General features: G+C 37.4%; 1 protein-coding gene across 1 annotated transcript in view; it reads left to right on the forward strand.

Annotated features, from left to right (window-relative positions):
• ARHGAP42 (Rho GTPase activating protein 42) overlaps positions 1-22,418 on the forward strand; it is a 166,579-nt gene that overhangs the window by 88,059 nt on the left and 56,102 nt on the right. Inside the window, exons 4-5 of the mRNA XM_067289754.1 lie at positions 3,736-3,807; positions 21,023-21,124. Coding sequence (XP_067145855.1) covers positions 3,736-3,807; positions 21,023-21,124 — 174 coding nt within the window. The remainder of the gene's footprint in view (positions 1-3,735; positions 3,808-21,022; positions 21,125-22,418) is intronic.

Raw genomic sequence — 22,418 nt, forward strand, 5'->3', positions numbered from 1 at the left:
AAATGCCTTTTTACTAGATCTAAGAAAACTTTCTAAATTGTCAAAGTAACATTTTCCTATTATGTCTACCTGTTATATGTCTAGGCTGTTAACTGACACTAAGTTGTAACTGTGTGGAGGGTTTTTTTTGTTTTTACCTTTGTTTTTTGTCCTCTGGAAGAAGAGTGAGAAACTGTCAGAGAAAGCAGCACTTTTGATTGGGACGCCGTATGTTAGCAACACTGGGAGATGGGACTGTATAGCGTCCAATATCTCTATTGGGTCAAGAAAGCCTTTAAAACTTTACAAACTTTAAAATACATATGAAGATGTAACTAATTTGAATAAGCTTTTAAGGAAAAGATCTGTATTGTAAGCACACCATGGGTTTCTGAAGTTGCTGTTTACAGTCTTTTTGGCGTTGTTTGCCTGTTCCAAGTGTCTTTGATTTCAACCTCGCAGGATAGCTGAACGAGAAAGGGATTATCGTCTTGGCAGGAAGTAAGCTACTCTATTAGAGCCACACAATGAAAATACCGGATTATCCTAAAAAATCATGTTGCTGTAGACATGGTTGTGGGAGGACTGCATTCCTAATTTTGAGGGAAAGAAAAATTGGCCATAGGCCAATTTCTTCTACCTAAAAGTATGTTCAGAGAGGACAACCCAGAACAAGTTAACTATAATATAATTGCAGTGACAGGAATCAGTAATGAAAATAAATGAATAAATAAATAAATGCATAAGGCGAAATTTCTCTCTGCTCTGTGCTTTTTGGTTTACGAAAGCGTGGCGAGGTTGGGTGGATGTAGACAGGAGCCTTTGCAGAGCTGAGCCGTCTGTATCTTGCAGTCGGGGATGCCAAAGTGCATCTGCCAGGGTTTTCCCTGGTACTTAGCCGGCAAGTTCTTCCCAGAGCAAATGCCCATTGCTTGTCAAGTTCATAATTTTTTCAGGAAGCAAATCACCACATCTGTGCTCTTGTCAGGAGAAGTTTTTGGCACAGGGACAAACTTGCAGCCTATGTGGCTCAGCAGTTCTGTTCAGAGGCAGCAGACTCTGTCTTGATGAAGTGAGCACCATCTTTTAATTACTCTTGCAGTATCCACTGGCCACTCCTAGTGGTATATAAGTGAATAATATTGGGCTTCAATCCAGCCAGGCCACTTACTTCCTAGATTACTCTTCAGGATACCATATGCTTCCTGCAACCATCCTCTTTCCCAGTGGCTGAAGCAGGATTCTCTTCCAAGATTTTTCAGTCACTTGGCAGCAGAGTTGAGTAAGACCAGTAGTAATAAGTGTGTTTCAATCATTTTAAGGCTGTCAAGAGGGCAATATATGAAGTGAGGTCTCCTGATTTGGCATGGAGACTACCTAAATGTGATAGCTTTGAGCAATGTGAAGAGACATATTCAGCTCCATGCAGAGTTAATCTGGAGATTAGCAATGACTGTTGACATCTGTAGTAAATAATTCAATAATATGAATTGCTTTTAAATGAACAGTGAGGTATTTAATATATTATTGCTATATGTGACATGCTCTCAAAAACAGAAATATAGTTGTTGGAATTCAAGTCACTAACAGAAACTTTGTTTGTGAAAAAGGAAAAAAATGCATCCACACTTCTGTACCTGTGACTCCAGCAAACTTTTGTGCTTTCAGTGTATGCCAGAAACCATCCACGCATATAAGCTGTCAAAACTTCCAGCTGCTCCTTCCAGATGTACACAGTGCAATTTTACCTGATTCTGAGCAAGTCACTTAACATTTCTGCAGCCCTGTTAACTTTCACCTGCCTTACTTACAGTCCTTGGGATAGGGATTATCTTTTGTTACGTGCCTGTACGTTGCCTCATAGAAAGTGTCGAGTCTCAGTTAGATTGCTAGATGTTGCCTGAAAGTCTGTATCTTTGGGGGAAATGTCTGCTTGGAGAATAACGTTATGTTGCATTATATTCCAGTCTAACTGATGATATAAGTTGACTACAGTAAAAGCTCAGTGAAGCCACGCTCTTTTCATCCTCAGTGCCCGATGTCTATTTTTAAATGCGGCCAGTTCTAATCACTGCGTCATCAAACCTGCTGCTCTTGCTGCCTTGGACTTTTTTACATTAGGATGTCAAAGAGGGTCTTGACTTTTCCTGAAACTGCTGCCCTACTGAGAGAAATGGTGATTCTGTGGTCTTTCAATTGCAATGTTACGTTTGGAAGGAAAGAAAATATGTTCGTATTTTACTATTTCTATTCGATGTGTTTATTATTACAGTCTTTTGGGAAGCTTTTGTGCTCTCATAACAATGCAACTTATCAATTATTGTTATGGAAGAGTTACAAGAGCTCTATTCATTCACGTTTGGCTTAGCTGCATGTTAGCTTTGCCCAGTCCTCCAAACATGCCAAAGTGGAAATGAAGAATGTGATGACTATCATAAAGACTGGGCTACTGAGGAGCAAAGAAGTTATTTGTGCAGAAAACCTAAAATTTTGCATGTACTTACTATAATAGATTTTTATAATGTGTTTTATTATGCTTTATCTCTGATGTTTTGGCAGTTTTCAGGAAAGATGTATGAAATCTGTGTGCTTGTACTGAATAAGGCATGTTTTAGGAGATGTGGTTCTTGAGTAGGAAGCTGTAGCAAAAAGAAAACTGTATTTTTCCTGAAAAATAGAAAAAAATGTATTAAGAAAAGATAATGTTAATAATTATAAATGACAATATTTATTATCATGAGTATGATAAAAGTAGAGGAGTAGAAAAATGTTTTATTAAGAAAAAAAAATGAATACACCCTTTCCAGAAAGGGCCCAATGTAATGACTCAAATGTGTCATAAGCCCAAAGCCTGGGTTTTATGTAAGTTTATACATAATGGTTCTTCTGAGTTTTTTCTAGGAAAAATTGATTTAATTTGTTATTCTGTCTGTCCCCAAAAGGCACATAGTTAAGTCATACTAGCTTTTTTAGCATGTAGCATGATGGCAAGACTAGTATTTGTATTCTGCTACCTGTGTGTCTCCAGCCCAAATGACTAGGGACCACTTATGTCTGGTCGCTGCCGTGAATGGCCTTCAGAGAGGGGTTTGAGTTTGCACTAAGTGAACAAAGACTATGAGGGGAAAAATGCGATTAATTAGGAATCCTGATTTAGGTTAAATTGATAAAAATAGCTGCAGGATATTTTAAGTTAGTTTAAAATCTAAACCAGTGAGGGAATCCAATTTAGAGTGTTTTGTAAATTATTCACTTTTATTTTTAGAGTACTCTGCCTTATTCTTCTCTATTTGGGATAACTGGATATATGATCCAAGGAGATAGCTGAAAAGATTCAGTTATCAAGTTTTGTAAACCTCTGCTCTTTTTAGACCATGCTGTCATTACTACTGTGCTTGTCTTCTCTATTCGGCCAAAACATATTTCTGGAAAATTTCATTTTATATTCTAGTTTTAAGGGAGATGCAACAAGTAGAAGTAAAATACCAGAAGTCCCTTCTATACATTGTGGATAAACCAGCTTTATCATTACTTACAATTGTTTTAGTTATTCAAGGGAATGGTCCGTTACAGACTAGTGAACATGTGTGTAGTATGCTTTATGTAAAGAAGTCATAATTATTTGAGCCCCACTCTGTTTTTACCAGAATGTTGAACATTGAATTTTTCAGTCCTGTAGATTGGCAGAGTTACAGGACTGCAACTTTCTGCGAATACTCTGTATTGAAAAGATGTGCTTTCTGTTTAACTTTTCAGATCCAGAACGCTAACGACGTGCTAATAGCACCACTGGAGAAGTTTCGTAAAGAGCAAATAGGAGCAGCAAAAGTAAGTGGCTGGGAAAATGATTCTTTTTCATTTCATGTTTACTGGAGTTTATCAGTGTGTGTTGAAAGCTGGACTGAAAGCAGGCATATGTTTTCAAACACATTAGATACTATCCTCACTGATGCATTAGTAAATTAGACTGAAATCTTTGCTGCAGAAAAGGAGATGATTCAGAAGTGGAGTATAAAGACTGCTTGTGTATACGCATAGGGTAGAGCTCTTGTTACTATTGCTCATTCTTACCATCTGGAGTTGTGTTTATCTTCTGATGTCTGCATTTACATTACCTTGCATCTTGGGTTAACTCAGAACCACAATGAGGGTTCAGACATCTGCTTTGAGAGTTGTGGCCCTGCAGTGGCTGTTGTATAAAGACCGACAGAAGTCAGCGTGCTTTTGGCATGCTCCCTCTCTTTCCCTGACTTCCCTCTCCACTTTACATGGCTGGTGCAGTGCAGCGATTGCTATCTTTATACTGCCCGGAGATTTGCCCATGATGGAAGATCTCCAGTTGGTGATTTCAGCCAGTTCTTTAGTGTTAAGTGTTACATCTGTGTTACAGGAACAGTGCAGATTGTCTAGGTCGGGGTTCAGTAGTCAGCCCAGGAAATCAGTTGCATTAAGGAAAAAGAAATGAGCTTCCAGTCTAGAAGAGCTATTTTCAGTCTGATCCTGCAATCTCAGGTGGGCATCAGTGGCTACTTGGATCACAGTCTCTCAGGGATGCATAAAGGCTATGGTAGTCAGAGGTATGGTTAATTACAGTTCCTTCTGTCTGCATAAATGTACCACTTTGGAAGCATTTCACTCTTTGTATTAACACTCATCATAAAATTTTCTGGGAAATCTCCATTTGTAAGGTTAAACGGGGGCAAAAAAATCTACTTTTGATTTAGACATAACACAGCATGTTGTAACTGAGGTTGCCCTTGTCCCGTACTCCCAGCAACCTCAGAGGAGGAACAGAGATGTTAGAAAGAGACTGAAGGCTTATGCTTCTTGTACTGCTGCTGTGAATGTATAGCAAACAGATGAGACTGCTTCTGCACAGGGACTAAATAAATGTGTGAGAAGAATTTTTACTGTGAACTTGAGGTCATATTTCTCTGAAAAGGATGTTCTTTTGCTGGATATGGTTCTGTGTACAACTGCATTCTTTTCTTGTCCCACCCATTGTGCTGCTGTTAGATGCACAAGTGGGAGTTTGTTTTTAACTGCTGCAGAAATCAGAATTTAATCCTAACATAAAATTATTTTTAGTTTCCAATAGGTTTTTAATTGTATTGTTCAGCTCTTTGTGTTATAGTTTCATTTTTCCTATAGTTTCAGGAACACCATGTTCAAAAGCCTAATATGCTGTGCCATTAAATTGTCTTGGTATGTCAGAGAGAAGATAGAGTTTGTAGGGATCACTGCAGAGTTATATGAGATGCTTCTGTCCCCTTTGAATGTATCATTCAGTAAACGTCAGAATGTTTTTTAATGATCTGATTGAAGACAACTCCTTCATTTTTGGATCAGCAAGTGTTGAACATTAATGATAGAGCACAAGAGAACAGGTTGAAACCTCTTGCTTCAGTATACCACAAATGCTAATATATCTTTTCTGTATCCCTTCCAGATAAAAATAGGGATATTTGCCCATCTTCTATAATTTAATGAAACAGTGATCGTTTTGAGCTGTCTGTAGTCATCCAACAATATACTGAATGAGTTCAGGATAGAACCTCTGTTTGCCAACTCTTACTCCCATGCTTAGTGCATTGCATTAATCAATGGCATGTGGGTTTTGGATAGCCTAGGATACTGGCTTAACACACTGATACCATATAGAGAGCTTTCCCAGCTCATTGTTTTAGAAAATGTCAGATAAACTTGTCTTCTCTTTTTCTGGCCATGGAGTTCAACTGTACGGTTCAAAATGAGAGATTCAGATCACTCGCATAACCCAGGTTGTGATAGGGTTTCATACATTCACCTCTGAACTGATTTTTACCAGTGGAAACAACCACAGAGTATTAAACTAAACGTATTTAACTAACGGAATCATCACAAGGAAGTGAAAGATGAGTTGCATGTAGTGCTTTTCTTTTCCTAATTAAAAAATAGCAACATGTGGACTAGAAATAACAAGACCAGTACAAAACAGAGTGGAAATTTGGGCTTTCTGAAGCTCAGTGTTAGTAAAGTGGGGAAAGTGGTCCAAACGCTTACCTCCATTTCTGTTCAATCGGCTTAACGTTTGGGAGTTTATGGACCATTAAAAATACAGGATGAGTTGAGCCTGCTAGTTACTTAGCTTCAGTTAATGAAGAGATTTGGCTTTTGAACTATTGTGGGGTGAACTGAATTGACAGCAAAACGGAAAACTTGCATGCTTCATGTTATCTGGACCTGGGCAGTAAGTTTTGTGGCGCCACCCCCTTGTTTCTCTGCCATCCCTCTCTCAGAAAGGAAAGTAAACATTTCACTGCACATGTTCTTCTCTAAGGTGTTGCAAGCTGCGCAGGATAGGTGCTAGTTATGTCATACTATGTATATTGCTAGAAGTTATTCCAGTAATTGCTGATGAGGGTTGTAAAAGCACCCAAGAAGGAAACAAGAGAAGACAGCAGTGTATTTCCAAGTAATTTGCACATTAACATTTTGTGGACTAACATTTTCAGAGATTAGATTTAGAAGCATGAGATTAATTGTACATGACTTTTGCATTGGCAATCTCAGCAGTAGGTACAAATGCAAGTTGGTTTTTGCGATGAGCCTTCCCCTGAGAGCACATTTATAGCCAGTGGTGAGTGTTGCAATTTTTCTCTTTTAATTGGACTTTGAAATTATTCATTTTTGTACTGTTTTAAACTGAGTATAGGAACTTTTTTGAGGAAAAAAATGCATTAGCTAGTTATGTTACTTATGTGTATAATAGGAATCATTATTGGTTAGGGACTGTTGTCAGACTTTGGTAAAGTGAGAGAGAACCCTTAAAAGAATGCTTACTGGACTTTTTTCTTTCTTTCTAAAATGCTAGATAAAATTCAGTTGGAGATGTTCACATATGAAACAGCAAAAATTAGCCTAGAGCATTATAAACAAGTGACCCTCCTCCTTTATCAAAAAAATACAGAAACAGTTTATTAAGAAATGACAGTTTTCAGAATGACTATCTCCATTTTATTTTAATAAGTAACTTAGCAAGATTTTTACTGCCATGATGAAATATGTAGGACTATGCTATGGTTATGTTTAATGAAGAGAATGAGAATACTATATTCCTTATTCAAGCCTACATATAATGTAGGTAAAACATATGATTACAGAAATAAAGGAGAAAAAATATGGAGGACAAAATATTATTCTGTTGCCACTACAAAGCTATACTTCAAATACAAGTACAGCATAAACCCAGAGTGCAAAGTTCAAGTGTTTTTTAGAATGTCACAAGAATAATGTTAAAGACCAATTATTCATATGTATTTCAAAAACCTAAAGGTGCCCAGCAAATTTAAGAAATAGACTCTGTAAAACATAAGTGTTTGTAATCAAACCAGCAGTATACAAATCTACATCACTTACTTTTCTTGATTTATACTACTTGCTCTTCTGTTTTTATTGCACATATTTCAGTTCTTCCTTTTCTGTGCACACTCAGTTTAAATAAAACTTGAGTTGTCTCCAGAGACTACACAAACCCAGCTTTGCACTGGGTAGCCTGTTGATTTACTCCATCTGAGTTTAAAAAAATGACCTCTGCAATTATTGTACAAATCATAGGAAAAGCACAGTGAGCTAACTGGGAAAAGATTTGAGGCACGAAGCAGTTTGCCTTATTTGGTAAATGTGGTTTGCAAGTCCCCAGCTGGTAACTTTGGTGAGATCACTGTGCGATGTGTTATGTGCAATAAAGCCAAACTTTCATGTTTCTTTTTATCCATTGAGTTACAGTATTTAGCAATATTTGTTCCAATGTCCGTTGACCTTTAGTACAACTCAAATCAGATCAAAGAAAACAGAAGCAATTTTGTTTGTAGGACTTAAAAGAACGGTTTTGTTTCCTCCTTAATATTCCATCTGTTTGTTTCATAGAATTATTTATTTTGGCCTGGAGAATTATTTTTTAATATTATTTATTTTTATTCATTCATTCATAGCTGTGAGTTCCTTTCTGCTTGGGAAACAAATAGATGTTCACTGCTGGGATTAATTTTCTAGCATCCATGTTCACATCTCTACTCACTTGATCTAGTCATGCGAGAATTAGAGTGCTCTCTCCCCGTGTCTTATTATTATTGTTACTGCTCAGAAACTGAGGAGCACAAAACAGAATATATTTTAAAGTCTGCGAGAAGAGTTTTGAATACGTATCCAAGAACAGTTAGAAATGACCAATTTTGTGAATTGTTTTCCTTGGGATCTAATCAAATTCCAGCAATTGTTGTAAATCCTACTATTTCTTTAACGGAGAAAAACTAATGACCTGGTTAATATTACTCTAGTAGGCAAAGTGGGGTGTGTTTTGTTATACAGAGCATCTGTTACTCAAGGTCTGTGGACTGAAACAGGCAAAGTTTGTGTCCACTAGTTTTGGAGTATTTTGACTGTCAGCCTGAACCACAGAGGGGAGGGGGCTGGCGGAAGGAGGCAGAAAGACAGGACAGACCCTTTTCATGTTCAAGGCGTAACTGATGGCCAAATGTTTCAAGTTAAAATGCAACACAGGTTTCCAAAAATGTATAGTACCAGAGTTACCTGAGAGCTGTTTTGATAAGATGGCTGATTTTATAGACGAGGAAGTGGATCTAACCTACCTCTATTTCAGAAAAGCCTTTAAAGCACATTACATGAGACATTTTGATGTAGTTTGGATGAGTATTAGTCTAAGGTATCTGCGATGTCTAAGGAACTGGCTAATTGGGAAAGGGCAGTGGGTTTGTTTGAGGGGGAGACTGTCTGGGTAGAGAGAGGTTGCTGTTTAGGAGTTCTTAAGGGGCAGTTTGACATCAGTCTCTTGCATTTTCAGTAATGGCTGGTCCAAAACCCAGCTGTGCTCCCATGGCTTGTGGTTGCCGTAAGTTGGGGGTATTGTCAAAATAGAGGAGGACTGGGGTTTTGGGAAGTGTAAGAAAAAATGACGGAACAGGAGGAACTGGGGTTGCCAAATGATCACAAGACAACCGCAAACCAAAACATTTGCTGTAACATTAAAAGGGTAAAGCGACAGTCTGTTTGCATATTAGAGGCTTTGAGGATATATCTCGGATAGAGAAAAACACATTTGCTTTTGTTTTTCTATGAGCTGTATAAATTTCATATTTGGGGGTAAGCTTGTGAACTTCTGTGAAAGAGAAGGGAGTGTATTACTAAATTCTGGTATTCCTCCAGGAAAGACTTGGTACATATTTCTTTGCTCATGTACAAAATCAAGGTGTCTGACAGATAGCCATGATAACAGTAACATAGTCTTCATTCTGCAGATTTGCGTAAAGAACTTTTAAGAATCCTATTAGCACCATTCTGTTTGTTCACATGTTCAATAGTAATTCTATGTATGGATCTTTCCAGGATCAGGTTGTTATTACTAATGCTTGTATAAACATATTTAGTTCCAAGGTGTTGGTCCTAGGTTATTTTTATCTGAGAAACAATTCAGAATATGTTGTCTTATCTGATGTTTTAGTTAAATTAATATTGACAGACCCAAGAACTGAAAAACTAGAAGGCTAAGCAGGAAAAGAAAAGAAAAAAAAATCATAATGGTAAATCATGTTGTGACAGTTGTTAGAAAACTTGAAAATTTAAAAACTTAGAGATGGAAAATTTTTGCTATTTCATCTTGATTCTCTCTGACTCTGGATTTCAGTGTCAGTGTATAGAATCTGCTGTGAATTGTCCCAGATCCTAAAATTTGTAACCTCTGGATTGCAACTTTATCAGCTGAAGTTGTCTCTTTTTTCCTTTTGTACTTTGTTTCGGGTCAATAATGACAGTCTGTAGTATAAAAATGATTTTAAAATATAGATCAAATGAATTTTCACTTTAAAAAGAAAGCTATTTAAGTAAATCGGTGGAAATAAGTTGTGACAGACCTGCCTTAGTTTGTTAATCTCTATTAAATTATTTTTAAAAATGTAGAAAATAATTCATGTACTACAGTATGACTAGCACTGCTTCTTATACTCTCTATATGTGGAAAATATTTAGAAATGTTCAAAAATTGTGGTAAAGAGACCAGTGTGCACATACTTCATTTTTTCAGGGAGTCTTATTTTCTTTTGCAGAAAGTCAAACCACTGAGCTGGGAGGTATCCCTGGCTAGGCAACTGTACCCAGAGGCTTTTTGAAGTGATTAGTCCACTTGAGATGTCCCTTGTCATTTCTGCAAGTGCAGCAAAATTATTTTGTTATTGCAGCTTCCTTCAGTTCAATAACTATTTCATTCAACATGAAGAAAGCTTTAGAAAGATTAAAAAAAAAAAAGGAAAGGAAAGGAAAGAAAAATCCTTAAAGCTTGTTTCCCTTCTAATATACTAATTTAAAAAAAATAAGAGCAAGAATTCAGATCTCACAGTAAAATATTGTGCTCACAATGATTAAAAAAAAGAAAAAGAAATCTCAGTTCAATTCATTAGCTGCAGGTATTTGTTAGTAAATTGGTTGCAAGAAGATATGCCAATTGGCTAACCAAATTAAGGCTTTTCCTTGCTAATTCAAATCACCCCATTGGTATCTTTAACTGGTGAAGCATTCGGGATGATTACAGCCTAACCCCACACGGTTGCTAGCATCCTGCTGCCCTTGTCTTCTATGGTGATTGAAAGAAAGGGAAGAGGCATCTGTTATTGGCTCCAACCTCAATTTCCAGTTCCTAAGAAAGCTGAACCCCTTATTCAGTATCTAGATACACTGAAGTATTTTCAATTAAATGAAAAAAATGCTCTTAATCTCATCAGGATACATTATCTCTGCTCCTCTAATATGTTCTTTCTACCCTTGCTCTTTGCTGATAAGGCTGAGAAAGGGATTAGGGCATCACACCTCTGAGTGTGATCACACCTCTGAAGGTTAATTGGGAAAAGCAGGTCTCAAGAATCTTCCTCTTGGGGTAGTGCGGATAGAGCAGGATGAGATGGATGAGGAAGAATCCAGGACAAATACAGAGAACAAAGGAAAGAGGAAGAGGAGGATTTAAGAGAAACATAGGAAGTGGACATTTCATGGCATGGTTTGCTTCAGAGAAGAGATTACTTCAGACAAGTTTTCAGGAAGGTTGCATAGTGCCACAGCTGTCCCAAACTCTTAGCATTTTAACCATGAGATTTTTTTTTTTTAACCTGGGTATCAATCTATTAATTTGATTCTGTTACAAGCTATGTTGGGTTTTTTGCAGCAGTTGTGGGGAAGATGAAAATTTCTTTCTCCACTGATTCCCTTTCTTTACTTACATAATGTATTTGAGATAGTAGCGTAAAAATATATCTATTACATTTGAACGTTACTCAAATCATGTTATGTCTCTGGGATGTTATTCCCCACCTGTGGTGGAGGGTTTTTGTCTTTCTAAATAGAAAATCACTGTATTGGAAGACTTGACTGTATCACCATAGATTTCCCTTCTCACTTCATGTTTCCATTTGTTCAGATGTTTGTTCTGTCTATGAAGCCGGTTCTGCAGGGATCTAGGAATAAGCAAACATACACTCTCCTACCATTTAAGCAGTTTTGCTTTCAGCAAAGTGAATGTAACATAATTCCACTCAATTGTGTGGTGCATGACAGTAGCTGGAAAGTAGCAAATCTGTAGGGTAACAAAAGACAAGCATCATTACTTGTGTCTTGGTGTAGATATGGGAGTACCAAGAACTCCATCTTTCTACCAGATGAACCGCTTTTATAATTTCTGGATATTTTAGGCTATGGTAGCCACCACAGAACCATTTGTCCCCATTGAACTTCCCAAGAAGAGGTCTTTTTGGATGGTTGTTTTGAAAATCATCCCTTCCTAAGAAGTAAACTGAGAACACTGCGTTTTAACAACGCCGCTGAGCAGGCATGACTTTTCACCCCAAAGCGATAGTTTGTGTTGCTTTATCAATGTTGTAAGAAGGACTCTGAAAATAGATGCTTTCAAAACTAAACAAAATCACTTTTGACATTAACCCCAGACTGTTTCCTTTTTTCCTTCTGTAAACAGCACAGTTTCCAGTTTTGTGTATTAATCTGGAAACTTTCTCATAACATGCCTCTAGTTCTTCCTCAGATAAGAGTTACACTCACGTAGTGCTGACACAGCAAGTGGCATGGGAAAGTGAGCAATGCTAAATGTACTGCTAATGGTTTTGAATCAAGAACGTTGGTTGGCATAGATGGGAGAGAGCCAAAAGACTGTTTTAAAAAAAGAAATTACTAATTAATAAGGAGATATTTTTGTCTTCTATATTCAAAATAAAGCAGCAAGTCCTCCCCCTCTACTCAGCCCTGGTGAGGCCACATCTGGAGTGCTGTGTCCGGTGCTGGCCTCCCCAATTCAAGAGAGACATGGAGAAACTGGAGCGAGTCCAGCAGAGGGCTATGAATATGATTAGGGGACTGAAGCATCTCTCCTGTGAGGAAAGGCTGAGAGAGCTGGATCTGTTTAGCCTGGAGAAGGGAAGACTGAGGGGGGAATCTTATCAATGTGTATAAGTATCTGAAGGGAGGGTGTAGAGAGGATGGGGCCAGACTCTTCTCCGTGGTGCCCAGTGATAGGACAAGAGGCAACGGGCACACAGGAAGCTCTGTCTGAACATGAGGAAAATTTCTTTACTGAGAGGGTGACTGAGCCCTGGAACAGGTTGCCCAGAGAGGTGGTGGAGTCTCCACCCTTGGAGATATTCAGAAGTTGTCTGGACAGGGTACTGGGCAACGTGTTCTAGGTGACTGTGGTTGAGCAGGGGTGTTGGAGTAGATGATCTCCAGAGGTCCCTTCCAACCTCAACCATTCTGTGAAGTATGTGGTGTTGTAAATTGGTCTTTCAGAATTACCTTATCTGAATAACTTTTACATTCTTTGCAACCTTTTTGTTTGTTCTTTAGGGCAAAAAGGAAAGAAGGTGGTTATTAATTACTTGCACATGGAACGGTCTCTTCATACAGGTTTTAGATTCAAGAGATTACTAGTGTACCAGTGCATTCCTGAAGTATGCTTCATCTTTGAGGTAATCTAGCAGATTAAATGAGGCACAGAGAACCTGAAACTGCAGTGTACCTCCAAGGGGAGGGATGGGACGCCGATGGGATGAACGAGGCTGAGGAAGGAGGCAATATCAGGTGTAGGGTGCCAGCAAGGCAGCTGCTCAGGGAATCAGGTGATGGCAACTCAAGGATAGAGGAAAGGACAAAGAGAAGCAGTGGTAGCAAGAACAGGAGAGTGTTGAAAGACAGAGGGAAGTTGTTCACTACCATAATACGGTTTTAAAAATGGACTTTTTATAGTTGAAAAAAATCCACTGCTCTGGTTATTATAATGGAGGCCATACTTACTGTAAAGTGCAAAGATAAGACCATGCTATGAATGTTGTCATACCTATAGCAACTCTGTGCTATGCTTACACTCCGCTAAGCATCTTTAACATTTCTGTGGACTTAATTTAGTAAATATAGAACCAAGTCTGCCTTGTATGTCCTTAGTATGAGAACTAGAGCCCCAAGACAAACAAATGTTTCCTTATTATTAAATCAGCGCAGGATGATAGGTTTGTATGACTACTGAAGGACCAATTTCTTACACCTGTCTAAAAACAGGTGCAGCAGATTCTTCCCTATTTAGTCCAAGTGCCGATACAGAAGATTAGGCCAAAATTGGAGCTGTCTATTCCCCATGCTTAAGACCTGTTCACTTTGGTATCATCCACTGTAAATTTTGCTTTCCTTCTGTCCACACAGTTCATGTGTGGCACTGTTTCAACTGAAGATTCTGCTACAATGCACTAGAGCTATACTATGGTGATATATTTGTGTTTTCCTGTAAACCTTCTGCTCTTTTGATTGTCCCAGCTAGTCACTTCGTTATCTAAGCTGAACTGAGTTTGTTTTATATGTACTTAAAGCAGAAAAAAGGAGGGCTATATATATATATATATTTTTTTTTTAAACTGAGTGGGTTAATGTTAAATTTTAGGAAGCTCTGTAAGCTCATATTCAAACTAGATAATGGGAGAAGAAAACACTACTACTTTCCACTTTTATGTATTGAAGATATCCTCTCAGGCCTGATTTTATAAGCGTTGATGATAACGGGTTTCCACAGATTGTGTTGCCAGCTCCGTGACTTCAGCATTTTGAATATTCTGAGTCACCATATTTATTAATGCTGATTGCCTTTTATATTTGAAGATTAGCATGCCCCAAATCTGTCTTGGTTCCTTTCCTTGTAGCACATAAGTGGTGATTTGGGTTTGGGCTGTATCTTTTGTTGTAATTTATTTTCTGCTAAGCTTATGTAGCTATATTGATTTCAAATAAATGTTTGGATTGCTTAGGATCCAAGCAGTTTGTTCCACATGATTTTCTGATGAAAATGCAGAGTTAATTCGAGCTTCTTTCTGAATTCCTGAAGAGTACAGTTAACTTTTTTTTTTTTTTTAAGTGCACTAACTTTTTATTAGGAACCGGAGGCCCTCTTGCTAATATGATAAACCATTTTCAGCTTCAGAAAACAAACTTAAATCTGCTTAAGAAAGGAGTTAAAAAGTCAGTTTCTGCCGTTCTAAAGAGCTGCTTCATATTATTTAAGCAGTAATATGTTGACTAATATCCTAAGTAACATATTCCACCAAAAAAACTCTCATATTTGGTAGACAGTAAAAACAATAAAACTGGATTACGTGTGTAGACTTACCAACCCTGCTGTTTGGGCAGTGATTTTACAGATTCCCAGACACGTAGCATCTACTCCTGGAATCTGCAAGTCCTGGATAAACTCAAGGCAACTCTGCAACTTAAGAACAGGGAGTCTAATGTATTCTGCATTGTGACCTGCCAGTGTTGGCAGGTTTACATGTCTTTTCACAGCAGTGCTGGGAACTTTTAATATTTTTTTCCATTTCAAGAGAGGATTTTTTGGAGAGAAACAAATGACATTCTACAAAAACGATGTTAAATGCTGCTATTTTGTTCGTTTAATAGTAACTCCTTTTTGAATTTAGAAACTTTAAAACAAAACTTTAGATCTGTTAGAAATAGTGAAACTTTTTTTTTTTTGTCTCCACAGATAAGTACGTTCTGTCTGCACACATCTCATGTAGTTAAATAGGAAAGTATTAACAAATGGCTACAGGGTTCTCTTCCAGGAAACACTTTTAAAACTACCTGCTATTGCAATCTGTCAAGACTTTACAAAGTACAAAGAAAATTTTCTTCAGAATATTATGAACCTGAAGGTAAATTGTCTTTTGTAGGGTTATTTAGTATTTTACACAGAGGTGAACTCCATCTTAAACATAGATTAGTTTAGGGCTCTTTAAAATATATTGGTAGCTTTTATGCATCTTGTACCTGATTTGAATTGCGGTTATCCTTTAAACTGCCTGTTTTTAATATCTGTCTTTTAGCTTTAATGCTGCTAAACAAAACTTGTATTTCCCATTTATTGCTTTATCACTCTTCATAGTTTCAATATGTTCTTTTTGTGATAAATATTTGTGTTTTACATGCCCTATTCTTTTCTGGGTATTCATAAATTGCATATGGTTATTCTTTTTTAGTAAAGAATTAATTCAAAGATTTATAGTTGTCAAGTCATTCGGTTTTTTACATGATGCCTTCAGCTTCAATTTGGAAGTGTTTTCATGAGCAGATATGAGTAACATAAAGTCCTAATTTATAGCTGTATTAGCCCCTTTTTATAACGAGCAGCAATCATTTCTTTATTGACTACAAAATTGCTCTGTTTCACTTCCTGTAATTTACTAATAGTACATAAAGGATGAGCTTTAACCTCATAGCTTTTGCACAGTCTTGGAGAAACCATGTAGCCTCATGATGTATTAAATTCTGATTGGAAGGAGGAATAGGAGGGGAAAAAAATCTATTTGTCTTTTTCTCTTTTCCTTTTGAAAATCTCTCCTGGCCTTATCTTGAACTGTAAGCATTCAAATAACAAATCAAAATCTCTTCCAGAAAGAATTCCCACCATCCAGACATCTGTCAAAATGCAGTGTGTCATCTCAGATGCCTACCATAATTCAGATTTTATTAAAAACAACCCCCAAACCCCTCACCTCCATGAGTGTTCTGAGAAAAAGCTTCCAAATATGAGTGTCCACGAAGACAATATAAAATGGAAGGCATGAATTTAACTTCTTCTCTTCTCAGAAGTTGTGAGACTCTGAGATCTCATGTTTTCCAGGAAACCTATAGCATCCAAACTCAAATCAATTTTTTCCAAGACTGAGTTCATTTTCTATACTACAGGTCTACTTTTCTTTATCATTATCATCAACTGACTAAGAAATGATCCCCAAAATACACAACTCCAAATTGTATGCAAAGCAAAGAAAAAGGTGGCTTTGAAAAGCACATTTGAAGCCTAAAATTCCAGCAATGAATGAACTCCGCTGTGCTATTATATGCACTTTTTTTGCAATTCATGTCAAAGAGAAGCAAAGAAAATGTGGCTTCACTAGCTCAGCAGAGTTCACCTTTGATTTCAGCTTCTTTCACTGACAAGTGTGTATGACTTGCTCTGTATTCTAGTCTCACTCTGTTCTATTCCTGTGCCGGTGAAACCATCATTTACAGTTTCTACATCTCAGCTTGAGTTCGTGAGAAAAATATGTACTAATTTTGGGTGGGGAAAAAAAGGAATTGTCATGACTGTGTTTCACAATATTCACTTGTTTCCTAATTAAGGGATTCCCATTGAAAATCTTTCTCCAAATAGTTTCTTTGAAATGTTTTCTCGTTTTGTTTCCTTTCTCGGTTCACTTCCTTTGGAAGTTACCTCTTGCACAACAGGTTTATTTTATGGTTTCACAAATACATTTTTTATTGAAAATTAATCTAGACTGAATGTACAGGTTTTTTTGTTGTGAAGATTTGCATATTAAAGTTTAAATATGAATACTGGGACAAAGAAAGAGTAAAAATATTTTATTTAGGGACAAATTTAGTCAATATATGCTAATAGATAAACATAGCACCAAAAGTCATTGCAACTAGAAAAAATGGAAAGCAAAGGGAAGGACACCAAAGTGTCCTTGCAGTGAAAAATAATGAGGACTAATTTATATACTGATTTTGAAATAGTATGCTGGACGTAGAAAGTAGTGGCAAATTTAATGAAAAATAAGATTTACTCAAAAAAAATTAATCAAATAAAAAACAATCTGATTTCTTGCTGTTCCCACCAGAAAAGAGAAGTGCAGCTTCAAAATAAAATAACTCTTTCTCCTTTACCTCCAAAAATGCAATTTGTGGTTAAAATTTGTGGAAATCATGCCAGTGATTAGTTGCACACCTATTAGCAGTTACACGGCATGGAGTCAGAGTCTTTCTGAACAGGAAGAAATTGACTGACTCACTTGAGTCACATTTTTAATAATTGCTGATCTTTTTACAGCCATAGATTTTTGTAAAGAATGATAAGAGAACATCCCTTGATTCGAACTTTTAACCTGCAGTTCTGTAATCAGTGATAGCTCGAGCAAAATTTGTTTCCAAAAAGAAAATTTTTTATTTTTGGAGATTATTTAATGGAGATATTTATATAATTATAATTATTTTGGAGATAATTTTTATGAAGTAAACAGTTTTCGGAGGCTTCAGTAAACTCAGATATGTGCTTTTACTGGCATATCAGAGGAACTTTCGAGCAAAGGGCCTCACTTACCTGTCAGAGCCAGTATTTTTTATAATGTTTCCAGAAACATGTCTGAGAGCGATTTGTACAGTGCCAGAAACACTGTCCTGCTGGCACTGCAGTCTTATTCCCCGAAATATCACCAAGCAAAGACACTAATGCAGTCAAAACTGCTGAGTGATCTTCTCAGCCTGCTTTTGTTTGTTCTCTTTACTTTCTTCTTGCAGTTTGTCTTAGAAGTGAAAAATTTCGGTGTGATGCAAATCTGAAAGTAAGAAGCTGGTAGGATGTGCTGTCCCTGGAAGCCCTGCAGTCGGGCTAGGAGTTGCCTTGGTATCAAGGAAGCTCCAAGTCATTAGTTTTCTCTTTAACTTAACTGGCATGCAAATGATAACTTTAAATGTTGAGCGTATCGTCGTTGCAGCAGAGCTGACAGATCGCTTCCATGTGATCTCTGAGGGGTGGGTAGCAACGCTGGCAGAAGACCAAGAGTCTGCGAACTCTGCGTGTCCTCTCTGACAGGGCCGGGAAGACCTGCGTGACGTTTCCTGTGAGGTACAAGATGCCTCACAGCCCATTAGTATATATGAAGATTTTTTTGTCTTGGTCTTGGGGCAGTTTTATCTGTTTAGATGAGATCGTTTACTTTCTGTGTTTTCATCCTTACGTGTAAGGAATATAGGTAATGGGATGTGTAATTCATGGTTTTGCTGTAACTTTTAGCACAAAATACAAACAACCGAATTTGGTGTATTGGGAATCGCATTTGATGTTTAAACGGACTCTGTTCTTGGCGTTGATATGCTGTATGATAGTAGGGGAGCTACTTCAGACTGCCAAGTCCATTTTCACGCCTTTTCCTTTCATTCTCACCAAGCAATTTAGACTTCAGGCTCTGCGTTCCAGCTCTTATTAGCTAGGATTATGTCCTGATGTTAATGGGAGCTCAAGTACCCGACCGGACTTCTGATCACCCGTTTACAGTGTCTGGGCACGCAGTCTGACTCAGTTCTGAGGTGAGACGAATAGCTCGCCAGGCTGATTCCCAGGCTTCCTCAAATAACAGGAGCTCTGTCAGCAACTCCCTATCTCCTCCTTTTCTCAGGCTCTTCTGCCTTTGGTGTCCTACAGCAGAACAAGATCAGCGTAGTGTTGGCAAGTCCAGCAGGCGCGAGCGCCGGAGAGGTCTGTCACGAGTGCTGTGTTCTGGCAAGCTGGAGTTTGTCGGTGCCCAAACGCATTGAGGATGCGGTGCAGGCAAACCTCTGAGGCTCCAAAGGCAAAAGCTAGATCAAGCCCAGGCGTGCTGCAAATGTCATCCGCATCCAGGCTTGACTGTCAAGGGCAGCTTCAAGTTACCTGCTGCGAAGTAAGATCGGCTCCCAAACAGGGTGTCTGCCACTGAACTCTGACGGCTTGTGACCAGGGGCTTCGGTGTCCTGGTTAGGCAGATTGCTCTCCCATCTTTCAGTGACGTGGCAAAAAATATCAGCACGTCATTCTCTCTCTTTTGCATTTTTCATTGCACCCGTGACACAGCGATTTCCTCAGGGTGGTGACTTTGCCACCTGTGGCACTTTGATCTTGAAGTAACCCTGTTCAGTTGGGGATTTTTTTGGTCTAGCTCCTTAACACCATTGTCTTAGAAGACACTGCAACTACCTGCACTGTTCATTAAAAAGTTGGTGCCTGTGGTGTATGATCAAATGAGTTTGATTTCTGTTTGTGATTGAAGATGTTTCTAGATACTCAGGTTCCTATTCCCTGATCATAAGGGCCTGGAATTGGAGTATTCCCCTGAAGCAAACTGTGACCGTGGCTGTGGAATCAACCTGCAATTTTGGTTCCACAAAAGTTGATTTCTTTCATTCATTAATATTTTCTTGGGTCGGGTGCCTTCTTTTCCATATGATTTTTTTTGAAGATATTTCCATTGTGAAGTAAGGAGAACATTAGATTGTGCAGATTTTTCATGATAAATATGTTGTTTGAATTTTCTGCAGGATAGAAAGCGTACAGTCTGTTTTATAATCTAGTATAAGTACCATTTTGAACTTAAGTTACTGGAGCTAATCAGTAGATGGTTTGCTGTTACAGCTGGTCGATAAGTCTTCATTCATGGTATTAAATTCTTCCTTCCATTTCTTATTTCTCTGACTGGCCTGACTTTCCCATAGCACAACAAAAATGAATAGGATGATGCTAGAATACAGGCCAGTTATTTTTTCAGTGCATAATAATTTGTAAGGAGACAGGGATCAGAGAAAGGATCACTACAGTCCTGATTATGACCTGATGTTATTGCATTATATCCAGTATTTAGTTTTTCCACCATTAATTGCTTTTGCACATGTGTGAGTAGGACTGGTCATGTTGGCCTTTCTTTGTTTTCTCAAAATATTTGGCTTGTTAGTCATTAGAAAGAATCATTAGGACTTAAGACTGTAAAAGCCACTGACAGCTGGGTGCTCTCAATTAGAGGATATACAATGTTATGATTAAAAATAGTAATTATTATTGGTAGTACTCTTATGAGATATCCACCTAAAACCCTTCTCTTTTCTCCTGAAATTTGACATTTCTGGAAAGACGGAAAGCTCTGAGAAAACTGTCTTTTTCTTAAACTCCCATGAATATCAGATTTAAATATTTTAAAAGTGTATGTTGTCAATTAGAAGATTACAGGAAGTAAGGTGTTTCTTAATTTACTCATAGCAGTAGTTTCCTTTTGTATTACCATGTGCTAAAGTAGTCTTGTGGTGAAAATGTAAAGCTTGTCTGCATATGATGAAAAACTCAAGAGGAGTGAGAATAAAAAAGGTGGGATAACTCTTTTATATGAGACAAGCTTAAATATTCAGACATACAAAACATTATTGGAGACAGACTTTTGGACCAGCTTCCCTTTGCATCCATGTATGTGCTTTTCCATTGTCGTCTTCGTATTTTAAGTGTGGGTGGAAAATAAGTGTATGTTAGACTTAAATACAAAGGATAGGCCTATATCCTCATCAGATTATTTTATGCTCAGCTACCTCTCCCATAATATTTTTTTCAGCAAAGACAATATGAGACAGGTACCTTTATGGAACATGGAGAATATTATTTTACATTAAATGTCTGCTTATCACCGACATAAAACCTTACGTATGCTTAATATGGGAAGGTCTGTGAGTTGGTTGTATAGACTTATTATTTATAGCAAAACTCCTGCTTAATACTGCATTTGATAATTGAATCTGCCTCCTAGTATCTTCAGGCCTTAAATCAATGTAACCAACAAAAATGACTTTATAACTAGTCATACTTCGGCACATATTGTATCTTTTATATTAGCTGCGATACTTAGTCAAATACTTTACCTAGCAATGTTTTGTTTTTCAGGATGGGAAGAAGAAGTTTGACAAGGAGAGTGAGAAATACTATTCCATCCTAGAGAAGCACTTAAATTTATCAGCAAAGAAAAAAGAATCTCATTTGCAAGATGTAAGCACTTAACATACTACTATTACCCAGTTTCAAATTTGCATAGAGATGGTGATAACAAACTAGTTCTATTCAAGACATGCTGTATTTTACTTATATGAAATTGTAGTTATTTCTTCTAGCTGCTAATGTTGTGAATATAAACTCTTGAGGGAGATTAATGCAGTCCTAATAAGAATTAAGTATTTTAACAAGACAATATTTTACGTTTCTAACTTGCTCTGTATATTTTAAATGGCTATTTGTCTTTTTTCTTTTTCTTTTTTTTTTTTTTGTCTTTGAGGAAAATTACAGTAAAACCAGCAATTTGGTATTAATGCTACTTTGTTTTTTTGCCAAAATAGTTAAATACCATTTTGAGAAGATTACCGTTCTCACGGTGACTCTTAAATTCTGGGGTTTATTTTGCTGGTGAAGTTTTCACAGAAGATGTAGCCATCTCTCGGTCTCAAATTATAGGATTTTTTTCATGTTTACCAATAATACTGTACTTACATATAAATGAGGTTTAGAGATTTAACGTTTGTAATAATGTTTATACTCCTAAATTGCCGTAGCTATCTGTATAATAAATCAGCTTAGATAAGACCTCCATTATATGGGAGTGGTTAATTGTTCCGCTCATAGGCAAAATTTCATAAGTACAGTTTTCACTTTTCATACATACCCTATGTACAGTATTGATGAAGAAACAGTTCTGTTAGAGGCTAAACAGCAGCCGAGAAGAAAGTTATTATTATCTATTATTATCTTTTTACTAAAATGTGGCAAAGTAAACTTAAGCACTGATTGACTCTGGAGTATAAATAAAATATTTACTCTTGAGACAGGAGAATAATTGCAGTCTAAAAACAGCAACTGAAGTGAAATATAACAACTGTGACACTAATAAGCTGTGGTAGAATAACAATGGCTTTGGCTCAAGTGTATAAACTAATGGAAAATCAGAGTAAATTTTTCCACTGTGTACTTAAATGACATCCCTGGATCTAAAATCTTGTAACCGAGGCTGAGTCTTCTGCTTTTCTGGATGCTTCAGTTGTAAAACATATAAGCCGTGCCATGTCATGTCCGTTCTCCCCAGTGTTATGCAGATACAACTTTGCAGAATCAGCAACATACACCAACCTTTAGTGGGACAACATACAATAGTAAATCAGTACCAAAAATGTTTACTGGAGAGACTTTTGGGCTGTGTCACCAATCACTGGCCCCAAAACCAAGTGGTACATGTTGACTCAAGTCCCCACGGCTTGGGGCTAGCCCATTTAGAGCGGATTTATTTAGTCAGGGC

The sequence above is a fragment of the Apteryx mantelli genome, chromosome 1 (genome assembly GCF_036417845.1).
Source record: "Apteryx mantelli isolate bAptMan1 chromosome 1, bAptMan1.hap1, whole genome shotgun sequence".
Classification (NCBI taxonomy): Eukaryota; Metazoa; Chordata; class Aves; order Apterygiformes; family Apterygidae; genus Apteryx; species Apteryx mantelli.